General features: G+C 35.8%; 1 protein-coding gene across 8 annotated transcripts in view; it reads left to right on the top strand.

Moving 5' to 3' along the window:
* The window catches only part of EML4 (EMAP like 4), a 159110-nt gene that overhangs the window by 67077 nt on the left and 78877 nt on the right, over nucleotides 1–13156 (top strand). For all 8 annotated transcript variants that reach the window (XR_014254270.1, XM_082427670.1, XM_082427674.1 and 5 more), the window contains exon 2: nucleotides 4762–4944. Coding sequence is in view for 7 of the 8 variants with exons in the window: in XM_082427670.1 (XP_082283796.1) it covers nucleotides 4762–4944 (183 nt within the window). In the remaining variant the exon portion in view is untranslated. The remainder of the gene's footprint in view (nucleotides 1–4761; nucleotides 4945–13156) is intronic.

Here is a 13156-nt window from a genome sequence, read left to right as displayed (position 1 = left end):
CCTTCTTTCTCTTTTCTCTCTTTCTTTCTCTTTTTATTTCCCCCCCTTAGTGAGTTTAAGAACCCTTGGGAATTTATTTGTAGTTCATATTTTAACCCTCAAGGCTAGAAACTATTTTGAGAGGGAGCAAGGAAATAAGAGACTACCACAGTATAAGGAAAAGGAATCAGTGTACTTGTGTTAAGAAAGGGGAGTGGAATTAAGCCCCCAGAAAATAGATATATTTACTGAACATATGTATTCTTAAAATGTTTATTGTGAGTGCACGTGTGGTACATCATAGATTGGGAGAGAAAAAAATAAGAACAAAGTTTTGAAAATGGAAAGAGCAAGAGCGATGGGTTCTATCGAGTCATCTGAGGAAGGAGCTCTAACTCCAGTTTGCTGTGTGCCCAAGAGTAACTCACCTAATTTCACAGTCTTAGTTTACTTATCTATAAAATGACAGTAGGTGCTGTTGATCTTTAAGATAGTCTCTGTTCTAGCTTTTATAATCAATGAGTACAAATTTAAGTTAATTGCCTTATGCTCTGATATGTTCCTTTATGAAATTGGAATACTGTGTCTGAAGGAAACTTGCTTTAAGAAATTAAGCTTCAGAAGCACTGTATATTAGCTTAAATATAAGTTTAAATAACATATGAAAAGTAACATATGATACATTTTTGTGAAATTCAAATAATATAGAAATGCTTACACTAAAAAGCAAAAATTTCCCTTTACCCTTACCCTTCTAATCTCACTCTCCGAGTCAAAAGTAACCCAATTACCAGTTTGATGTGTATGCTTCTAGACTTTTTTCTATGTGTACATTATATACATATATAAATATGAAGTTTTTTGTTTATTTTTTAGAAGTATGTTTCGGTGTGTGTGTGTTTCAATAAATTATTTAGTACATGTTGTTCCCCAATTTGCTTATTTACTCCACTTGAGTTGTCTTATACATCTTTCAAATTTCTGGTTTATATACTTATCTTATTGTTTTTAATTGCATGGCTTTCTGTGGTGTGAACATATAGCTTATTAACTCCATCCAGGGACTTAAGGTCATTTCCAACTTTGTAGCAATAATAAACAGTGTTGGGCTTCCCTGGTGGCGCAGTGGTTGAGAATCTGCCTGCTAATGCATGGGACATGGGTTCGAGCCCTGGTCTGGGAAGATCCCACATGCCACGGAGCAACTAGGCCTGTGAGCCACAACTACTGAGCCTATGCGTCTGGAGCCTGTGCTCCGCAATAAGAGAGGCCGCGAAAGTGAGAGGCCCACGCACCGCGATGAAGACTGGCCCCCACTTGCCACAACTAGAGAAAGCCCTCTCACAGAAACGAAGACCCAACACAGCCAAAAATAAATAAATAAATTTATATTAAATAATAATAATAATAAATAGTGTAGTAAAGAATACCACTATACAAAATAGTAACTTACTGAACCCTCACTGTATGGCAGTGCTGTGCATTATTTCACCTAATAATCTCAAACCTGAGATAAGTACTAATTAGCATGAAAAAATTACATGAGGAAACCAGTCACAGAGCTGGTAAGTAGCAAACAGATTTATTCAGGCAGTGTAACACCAGAATTTATGCACAGTTCTACTTGCCTCTGAAAAGGTGAAGGGCTAAGATATAAGGAAGATGTTATAGGGTTTCAGGACTATAATCAACTACTATGCCACTTTGCATCTCTGTTGTTGCTGTTGCCTTAGCTTGAGTGACCCTGTAATTGATCATTCAAACTGGGAAACTTTAGAGAGAAAGAAGGAACGTTATGATAATATTTTTACTGAGATAGCAGACATGTTTGTCCTGGACAAATCGAGACACATGAACACCTTACTCCTAGCCTAGGCCACCTTCACCTTTCACACGGGTTACTGCATTTGCCTCCTGCCTGCTCTCCTTACATTTACTCTTATTCTGTTCCAATCCATTCTCTCACAGAAACCAAAATAACCTTTTTAAAACAGAAATCTGATTATATCACTTCATAGTTTAAACCCTGTCTGGCTTTGTGAAAGAATATATTTGTTCGGTCCTCCTGTGATTATTGTTAAGATGCAGCATGAAATAGAGTAAAGGGCACTTAAACTGTGAGTCGAGTCCTCTGTTTGAGTTTCAGATATCAAGACTAGTTTGGTGACCTTGAGCAAGCTATTTAACTTCTCAAGCTGTTTCCTCAAATACAAAATACAGATAGACTGAGGAGAAGGATGAGGTAATAAACAGGAAAGGTACTATATAAATGCAGGACATTGTTAATAGTTAACTTTTTGCTTGTTATGTCCTTTGAAAAATTGTCCTTGTATCTTATCACAGTATCTAGCAGGTCGTGGTAGGATTTTTACAAGCTGAACCACCTTTCATGTGACTGTCCCAAGTTTCACAAAATAAAAACCTTAGTCATTTTTTTAAAAAATCAGTGTCTGTAAAAGTTAAGTGACTTACCAAAAGTAAAAGCTAGTTACCGTGCTGGTACTAAAACCCAGGACTATACCCTTGGCATTATAGTCTGATAATCTTTCCACTAGCCTTGGCTGCTTTCTCAAAAGAATTAAGGAGATCATGTGTTTATAAAAATCACATAAATATTTTACCTGTGATTATAATTTAGATATATAACCCATCTTTCATAAATTAAGAACAATTTAGAAAGGCATATCTATAATTTACTGACTTAATCAGGACCTTTGGCTTACAAGTGATGGCTTGTAAAAAGAGAGTTTATTAGGTTACATAATTAGCTAAAAGAAATATTAGAGTAGCTCTCAGAATTGAAGGTCCAGGGCTTCAGAGACTAGAACTGGAACTCAGGGCAGACAAGACTCTTTATCACTGACAGCCCTAGGTCTATGTGTCCTTATAGTTGATAAACCAAGAAGGATGGGCTACACCTCTCTCTCTCTCTCTCTCTCTCTCTCTCTCTCTGAAATTTGGGAGGACTCCATTTGGCCTAACCCATATCGCACAACCATTTTATGCTAGTATTAGGTTGAACCATATGAAATTACCAATAGTCCTATTTTTACCAACTAAAAAGGTCACTTCGTATGCTTCAACCTATTAATAGTGCAGGGTGGTAGAGAGGAGAATGAGGCATCATAGATTGACAGCCCTAATGGAACCTCAAAAACTGGTGGAGTTCCACAAAACAGCTGGTGTTCTCCTACCAGAAGAAGGAAAATAGGAAAGTATTCTGGGCAGACAAATATAATAGTAACCATAGTGTAACACACATACAGAGTATGGATCAGCTAGAATTCAGCTAGAACACTCTGGAAATGAAAAAGACCTCAAATATAAAAATTTCTAAAACAAGAAGCTGAATTGTTCTTATTAGTCCTTTTCTTAAGCATCTCAAAGTTTGACATATCTGCCTTTTATGTAATACATGGGCCCAAAGCTCTCAAATGATATCTTTTGTACTTTGCTGTTGTATGTTAAACATTTATTGAATGTCAAACATGTCCTGGGTACCTTCCTCACAACAATATTTAAAGACGAAGAAACTGAGGTTCAAAGAGGTAAAATAACTTCCCTAAGACTACACAACTGATTAACTATGGTACTAGAATTTGAAGTCTAAATTGAAGATAAAACCCAACTTTTCCTTCCATTCCAGTACTTCTCCAAAGATTGTCATTGAAATACCTCTAAAGACAGAAGAGAGTACATATGTATGCCTGAGCTGTCTGTAGGCATATAAGGTCTTAAATATGAATATGTTTACTGCTCCATAATAAAGGGTGATAACTTTGGTTTTAAAATGCTGAGGGTTTTGTTGTTGTTATTATTAACTCAAACTTTGAGTTAAATTGTCTGCTTAAGATGTCTGGCACATTATCTCAGTATGAGAAAAATGGCACACCACGGCTTAGTGTGCGAATGACTGACCCAGTCAGTGTATCTCACTCAGGTCAAACCGTTCTTCTGTGAGAACCTAATTTCCCCCCTGAATTTTCCTGCTTATAGTGAATTAGCCAATAGCAATTGATCTTTTATAAACATTTGGATTCAGATTGATCCAACAAAGTAGTGTACTCTCAAGTTACGTAGCTTTGGAAGTAGTTTGTAATTGCTATGTTACAGCCAAACTTTATTTTTTGTTGTTGTTCTTGTTACATACCTAAGGCAGATATTAGCTATGTGCTGTATAGAAACCACCTTTTTTTTTTTTTTTTTTTTGAGAGAGGTTGAGGCATTGGGGAGAGAGAAGGAGCAGCAACAAGTCTTTTACTAATTATGTAGCCATATTTGCGGGGGGGAGATTGGGAGTGTAATAATAAAGATAGAAGTAAAGAATGCTTTCTGATCATTGATGCTGAATCTGATACATAAAGCAAAATTGAAGTGATTTGTACTCCTTATTTTCATAAATAATTATGGTAATGATATAATAAGTAAGAAGGATGCTTTGAATAGTTTACAGTCTTGCAAGTTTCCAAATGTCTACAGAGTGATATATTTAGGGAACATTTTGGTGAAAAAACTATTAAGGTGATGGTATAATATATGGAAAATTTGACCACAGGAAAATTTTCAAAATTTTAATTATATGTCAGCTGTATTAACTTTTACTATTTTAAATTAGTTCAAGTAGCTATGAAAATCTTTACAGAAATTAATCTGTGGAAAAAAATTTTTTTTTCAATTTTTCTCATCTTTTAAAAGACTTATCTGGTATAGTTTTTCTTATATGTCATTAGATTCTTTCTTAAGTTTACTTTAAAAATATTCCATATTTTCTTTTCTTTATAGATGATAGTATTTCTGCTGCAAGTACTTCTGATGTGCAAGATCGCCTCTCAGCCCTTGAGTTACGAGTTCAGCAACAAGAAGATGAAATCACTGTGCTGAAGGCAGCTTTGGCTGATGTTTTGAGGCGTCTTACAATCTCTGAAGATCATGTAGCCTCAGTGAAAAAATCAGTCCCAAGTAAAGGTAATTAAGTGTGTTGTAAGTAGGAAGAGTTTTGCTTTTTGCAACATTTTCTTTGAAATAATATATTAAACGTGTATTTTTTCAGTGACATTAAGATTGGGAATATAAAACTATAGTTTCTCTTTTGGATTACTTATGACTATAGTTTATTTGCCATTGCCTTTTTCTTTATTCCTAAGAAATTCTGCAAGTTTATTATTTTAAATTGGGAATTTTGGGGTAATGCCACTGATTGTACTTACTGGCTTTTATGTCATAGTGTTTGTGAATTTAGTCTCTTTCAACTACATAACAAACTTACTGAGTGCAGAGGGGGTGGGATGAACTGGGAGATTTGGATTGACATATATACACTAATATGTATAAAATTGATAACTAATAAGAACCTGCTGGACTTCCCTGGTGGCGCCGTGGTTAAGAATCCGCCTGCCAATGCAGGGGACACAGGTTAGAGCCCTGGTTTGGGAAGATCCCACATGCCGCAGAGCAACTAAGCCCGTGCGCCACAGCTACTGAGCCTGTGTGCTCTAGAGCCTGTGAGCCACAACTACTGAAGCTCGTGCACCTAGAGCCCATGCTCCTCAACAAGAGAAGCCACCACAATGAGAAGCCCGTGCACTGCAACAAAGACCCAACACAGCCAAAAAATAAATTGATTAATTAAAAAGAAAAAGAGAACCTGCTGTATAAAATAAAATTAAATTAAAAAAAAATTTACTGAGGGCAGGAACTGAATCATCTTTTTGTGTCTCCCATAGACTTCACATTGTATGTTGAACATAGCAGGTGGGCACTCATACTTTTTAAATGAACTCTCTTAATCATTACAGAAAGGATTTAAAGCATTATAGTTCATATAGCTTCATTCTAAGCCTTCTGTGGTCATTAGTCAGCAGAATCATGAAGAATTTAATTTAAACTCTGAAACTTACTGCCAACCCCAGTTCAATGGAAATTTTAACCTCTAGACATTGGGGATTTTCAGACTGAAATAAACTGTTATCAGGACCTTTGTTACTCAGATGTCATGTAGCCTTTCTCTTCTTCCAACTACCCAGAAGGAATCTTAAATTCTTTCACATTAATCAAACAGTCAAACATATCATTTCATATATCTCACTGATTTCTTGGTAAAGTAGATGGACATAGGCATGATTATCCCCATTTGGCAATGGGAAAAGGAAAACATTCATCAGCTTACCTCTCTACTGTAATATGTCAACGCAGATGATTAACCTAGGGAGGAGTCTTACATAACTCCTAGGTTTTAGCTAGAGATTAGATAGTTAACCAGAATATGAGGAGCAGATGTGGAAGAAAGATTATGAATTCAGTTTCCGAATGTTGAGTTTGAGGTACGTATGGTGTATAGATAGATACATATTGATAGCTGAATTATAGGTCTAGTGCTCAGGCTAGTCTTGGTTAGGAATAAAAATTTGGGAATGTTCAGCTTATGGATGATAGTTGAAGCCATAGAAGGAGGATGTAAAACAAGAAAGTGGCTCAGGATAGTTCTTTCAGGAGCTCCAGTATTTCAGCATAGCAAGGAAAGAGTGATTCATGTTGCCGGCTGCTACAAAGAGGTCAAGTAAAACAAAGACTGAGAGGTGACCATTGGATTTGACATTTGTGAGAATATTAGAAACCTCTCCAAAAGGAATTTTAGTGGACTGATAGGATTACAAATCTAACTGCAGTATTTTGAGAAGCAGGAATTGAGGAGAACTCTGGAATTAAGAGCAGCAACTGTAGCCAGCCACTTTTTTCAGAAAATTAACCTGAGAGGGGAAGGGGTAGTAAAAAAGGATGCTAAATTGAAGACCAGTTTTAATTATTTTTATTTTTTAAGACGTTATAGACTGGAGCAGAAAAATACATTGAGGACAAAAAGGCAGCAGAGTGGAAGGTGATGTTGGTGGGGAAGGGGTAGTGGTAATTGAGGCAAGTTTCCTGAGAGTTTGAGAAGGGATGTTAGAGCAAGTTAAAAACTATTAGTCTTAGATGGAAAAAAGACTACTTCCGAATACTGAGATTCCATTCCAATAGAATGGAAAGAGATAAAAAAAACTAAGTGGAGGTTGATATATATTCACAGTTGTCAGGGCTGGAAGTTTCATTCCTTATCACTTTCTCCCCAGGAGATAGTTATGCCGTTTAGGAAAGTAAGGCAGTTCCTGGCTGGTGAAAAAAAAAAAGGGAGTTGACATTTGGAATGGTTAGAGAGCAGAGAATGGAAGGCCACAGACATGAAAGAAATGCTCAGGGACCCTGAGGGTACCAGCTACCGAGGTGTGAAACTTTGAGGGAGGGACATTCATTCTGCCTGGTTTTCTGATTCCCATTCTCATACCTCCCACCCTCCAGCACTCCAGGCCTTTGTGTTAATAGTGGAGAGTTAGATAGCAGGATGGTTCTTTTCCATTACTGGTTAGTAAGATAAATGTGTCAGTGGCATGGGATAAGTAAGGGACCTGAGAGTTTGGCAAAAGACTTGATTGAAACCACTTGGGTTAATAATGGTATAAGTGGGTTTTTAATTTTTTGAGAACCAACTTTGAGGATTGCCAAGATCAAGCCAGGAAAAAAAAAACTTATTTGGTTATAAATTGATTTTTCTAAGAGGATTCTAGAGTTGTTAGAGTATTAATGTATAAGGGCTTTACAGGGAAGGTAAACTGTGCATAAAGAGAGAAGAACAGGTTTCTCTTCTATAATTAATATGTGTACCCTCAGCTTCTGGATCTATTAAAGTATTTTTAAATCCTATAAGACAAAATGACATAGTATTTGGTTATCTCATTTTAAAAGCTTATTTTAAATAATTTGTATTGACCTACAATTTTTAAAAAAATTTATTACGCTAAAACAATAGTACATTATAATCTTGTGTTGAGAAAAAATTAAACGTTTTCTCTCATTGTTTATTTACTAAGGTATTTCAGTAAAGAAATATTTATAGAGAAATTTAAAGACTGCTCTTTTTTTAATTTGGCATACAGACGATATTTTGTATGACACATCAGTTCCTTAGCACCTACCTGTTTCAGTTTCATGAAATACAAATACAGTTTAAATAGCTGGAGTTCCTATCCCCTGGGAACATACTTTCTGTAAGTTGTCCTTTATAATTCCTTTGTCTGTAAAGTGAATTTAGAATCAGTTTTTTTACAGGCTCTTTAGTGGAGATTTATCCAGTTCTGGAGCCACCTGCAGCTTCTACATTGGAACTTTTTCTTTCCACATAGTACCGGCTCTTACTTCTTATAAATAACTTTATTAATTAGAGAGATACTAAGTTCCTTTCCATTAATTCTACATCGTAAGTTTACTTCGACTGCCGTTCTTATAATATGCTGATGTGGTTCACATTTTGAAGTGGAGTCCACTAGTGAATATTCTTTAAGTTACTTTGTTACCTTAGACACAGGCTTTGAATTGCTGGATATAAAATGGATTGCTGGGGAGAAGATTGATTATATAATAATTTGGGGAAATATTATTTAAGAAATGAGCATAATTCATTAAGGATTAACCACTGTATTTCCCATTAGTGAAAAAACTTGCCTGACCAGTTATGTTCTCTAATATTGATACTAACACATCAAGAGAAATACATATTTAAAGTTTTGTTAATTTTATTATTTGCAATTCTAAACAGCTTTATCTTGAAATTTATATATAATATACTACAGAAAGTAATTGGAAAAGAAATATTAAGTGATTCTTCACTATTGTCATTTGTATGTAACCTTAAAAAGATCATCAGTTTTGACAAAACAGGATTAATATATTAATGGTATAAATATTTGGAATAAATACTTTAAGCAAAGTATTTTCTAACAAATGAAAAAAATTTTTTTTGAAAAAATTTTTTAAAAAACAATGAAATTATTTTGCAGGGATTTTGTATTTTCTCCTTCAATTAAAAAGTAAATTAAGGGCTTCCCTGGTGGCACAGTGGTTGAGAATCTGCCTGCCAATGCAGGGGACACGGGTTCGAGCCCTGGTCTGGGAAGATCCCACATGCCGCTGAGCAACTGGGCCCGTGAGCCACAACTACTGAGCCTGAGCGTCTGGAGCCTGTGCTCCGCAACAAGAGAGGCCGCGATAGTGACAGGCCCACGCACCGCGATGAAGAGTGGCCCCCACTCGCCGCAACTGGAGAAAACCCTCACACAGAAACGAAGACCCAACACAGCCAAAAATAAACATAATAAATAAATAATAAATAAAAAATTAAAAAAAAAAGTAAATTAATATAATGTTATATGTCAATTATACCTCAATTTTTAAAAAAAAAAGTAAAATCATTTCTGATACTGTAGAAAAATTTTATATGGAAATGTTTTAGTCCCTTGTGAAATTAGAATTTGTAGTATTCACTTTCACACAAATTACTGACAGGACAGTAATCACTACCATCTTCTTAAGATATTTAGAATTTCTAGAGGATTTTTCTTTAGAGGGGAGACTAAACTACCATGGATGAATAGGTGGAAACCTTTTATGAAGCTGTGGTTAAAGTATAGGTCAGCTTCCTTATTGATGTAGACAACTATTACATAGTTTTGCTAGGTGCTGGTGATATGGAAACATGACCTGGCTTCAGGTATGGCTAAAACTAAATGTGTATGCTAATGGATTAAGGACATTCTCTGTCATTTCATAGTAGTATTGCCATTCAGTAAATGCCAAAATCAGAAACACACCTAACTAGTCATTTCAGTATTTTTAGTTCTGTTCTTTTAGTTTGTCCTCTCCAGTGTGCCAGCGGTATTAAAAGCTAAACCCCATTTTTTCTTGAATATATTATGTCAGACACTTAGGTAGAAAGTTTTCCCAATAGTTTTTAAGGTGGCCAGTCATTTAAATTTCTCATGTACCTTCTCTTCTGTTGGAGAATTCTTTCCTTTTGACGGCATATGTTCATAATATATGCACCAGTTGCAGCTGAATCCTTGCCAAAAGAAAAAAAATTACCTGTACTTCGGAGCAAAAGGGAAGGCCCAGGGAACACTCTGGCAGTTTTAACTGCCAGGAAGACAAATTATGTCACAGCTGGTGCCTGGGAAACCCATTAAGACCTCTTGGGGTGACCAAATGAATGTAATTTGAGAATACAACCCAGTGGCAATATGTGAAGACAAGCTGTTAGTACACAGAGGTATAAAAGCACAGGAGTCAAATTATCTGAAGGTGGGAAACTGTCATTTTAAACCAGGAAGCTGCTGGTAAACCAGAAATACCAAGCACTATGACTGCTACTTGAGAAATGAGAGAGCCCAGAGGCAAAATTGAAATTTAGAGGATGTCAGTTCTCCCAAAAAAAACATTCCTAATTATGTAGACTATGGGACAGTGTATAGGCACAGATCTGTATCATTTGGCTCTTACTCCAAATAACATTTGGGAGAAGACAGGGATTGTCATGAGTTTGCTGTAAATGTTGTTAATAAGTAAATTACATTAATCAGGTTGGAAGGTGTGAATTTCCTTGGTGGGGCCCTTAGGCTAAAATGATTCATACTATGGTAGGGGGTGGGAGAATGTCTTATTATTTTGACAGCAGATCAAAGACTTCTAAGCTGCTCTTTGTATATGACAGTAAATGGGTGGATATTGCCTCAGACCAGGCAGCAATTACCATTTACAGAGCTCCATTCCTCTATGAGAGTCAAATGCTCTTTGGTCATTTCTTCTCAAAATATACTTTAAAAAAATGAGTCAAGAGGACTAAAGTACACCTTCCTGTGAAACAAGAGGAATGGAGAAAAGTACACATAAAACTCTAAATGGAAAAGATAAAATTTGATGAAGTACATGTAGTCCTCAATCTTTTCAAAGAATGAAGCAAAGTAATTGACAGATTGCAAAAGGTGGCACGGAGCTTGAAAATGTGAAGAGAGTGGAAGAGGTATGCAGTTGGAGCTCTGGGCCATATGATAGGGAATCTGAGAAAAAAGATTTTGAGTGTTAACTAAAGTTCTTCCTTCATAGACCATCTTTACCCTTCTCCTGATAAAAAATTTTCCCATTCTTTAGGGCCTCAAATTAATTCCTGAAAATGATCTATTTTTTGTCTCTTGTTAGAATTGTTTTAAAATTTTATTATATGTTTCTTTTGGTATATATATTTGTTGCTCCCGCTGGATTATAAACTATTTGGAGGCAGGGACAGTTTCTTACATAACTTGCCTTAGAATGACTCAATAAATGTTTGTTAAATGTGGGAAAAAGAAAGTTATAGAAGTAGGAAGTTATTTTAAAAATTGCTCTTTGGATGGAGGGATTGGGATAGATGCAAAAATAAGAGGATATTACAGATGAGGGTAGCAAGATGGATTTCAGATTTGCAACATATGCAACAGTCCCTAGTGGTAACTTTACTGTGTGACTCTAGAGTTCAGTGAAATTCATTAGCCTTTAGGAACTGTCAGGCTAAGGTATCAGAAAGTTCATCTGCTTAGGTCTACCATCAAGGAATATAAACAATAATGATTAGTATTCTTATGTCATGATAAAGTAAGATAAAGTATAAAATTTATCATTAGCCTTCAACCCTGGCATTATGATGGTTAAAACTGAAACTGTGATTAAAACTAAATTAGTACCTTCCTGGTTTATAGACTTTTAGCCTAAATTTCTCTTATTTCAGTTGGGTTGCTGCTCAGAAGTTGAACTACTTTTGTACCTTTGGTTACTAGAGGTCACTGTTACTTCCAGTCTTGCAGGCTAATCTTTGAGAGCGTTGTGGCTCAGACTTTATAATGTCCAAGGCTTGGGGGAGAGGGATGTATATGTACAAACATACATACATGTGATGTATATAGCTAATGATGCATTCTAGTTATAAATTTGTGTACTGCAATAATCATTTTTATGCTCCTTTCTTCCAGTTAGGTTCCTAATATTCTAAATTTCAAAGAATATACTTTAGACTTCTCAGGTGACAAACAATCATTCACCCACGTTCCTTTTTGTTTTCTGCACCTGCTTTACTTAACTCATTGCCTCTACCTTGGGAGATCATTCACTCCTTATTCACTCTTTTATCCAAATACTAAGGATTCCCAGTACTGAGAGTTATCTGAAATTAAACTGTAGGATGGAAAATGACCATGAAAATCTTATTTTGGTCTTTTCTTGCTATTTATGTAAATATCTGGGGACCTTGATGATTTAGTACTGTTCTCTGCTTAGAATTTGCTTTCCTCCTACTCCATCTGGTGAATTCCTATCTGTTATCCCGGCAAAGCTCAAAATGTCACTCTCCACAAGGCAGAATTATTTCTTTCCACTTACTTACCATTCCTTCTTCCTGGACTCAAATCTTGATTTCACTACCTATTACAGTATAACCTTGAGCATGTTAATAATCTCTCTAGGCTTCAGTTTTTTTCATCAGCAAAACTGGAATGATAATAGTAAATCCCTTTCAGGATTATAGTGAAGATTAAAGGACTTAATTATAAAGTACTTAGGATAACAATGCTTAGCACTCAGCAAGTGCTTGATAATTAATATTACTTCACACCACTTACTGTATTGACAGTTGTCTCTTTCCTTCATCTTTTCGTGCACTAGGCACTGTTTTAGGTGCTGGAGATTAAAGAAATAAAAGATACTGACTTTTGCCTCCACAGGGCCTTAGGTAAAGTGAGAAGACAGCTAAGTCAGTAATTATAAAACTATATAATACTTGGTATTAAAAAAGTAAATTTAGGGTGTTGTGGGAGCTCCTAACTGAAACTGGAGTTGAAGGTTCCTTGCAGGAGATGAAATCAGCGTTCATCTTCCTTCATGGTCTTAACATCCACTTATTGGTGCCAGTTCCCAAATTGTTAATCTATTTTCTAGACTTGAGCACTTAAGAATTATCTTTCTACTTATTAGATTGTACTGCTTGTATGTCCCTCAGAATTCATAAATGTAAAATTTCCCCAAACTGAAATCATCTTTTAAGACCTAAATATTTCTTAAAACTGCCCCCTACTTTCCATTTGTGCTACCTAGCTCTTGTTTCAGGTACCCATCGTGCTATGCTTAGACCACTGCCCTGAAATCTGCTCTTCACATAGCCACTAGGATTTCTCTAAATGTAAACTGAAGTCTTTTTTTCAGCTTAAAACCCTTTGGTGGTCTCTATTTCCTATAGATAAAATCTCCATGATCTAACTCCTGCTTACCTCTACCATCTGGACTTTCCTCT

The sequence above is a fragment of the Balaenoptera physalus genome, assembly GCF_965194825.1.
Source record: "Balaenoptera physalus genome assembly, chromosome: 15".
Classification (NCBI taxonomy): Eukaryota; Metazoa; Chordata; class Mammalia; order Artiodactyla; family Balaenopteridae; genus Balaenoptera; species Balaenoptera physalus.
Note: the sequence above shows the minus strand (reverse complement) of the source record. Positions and strands in the feature narration are given on the sequence as shown.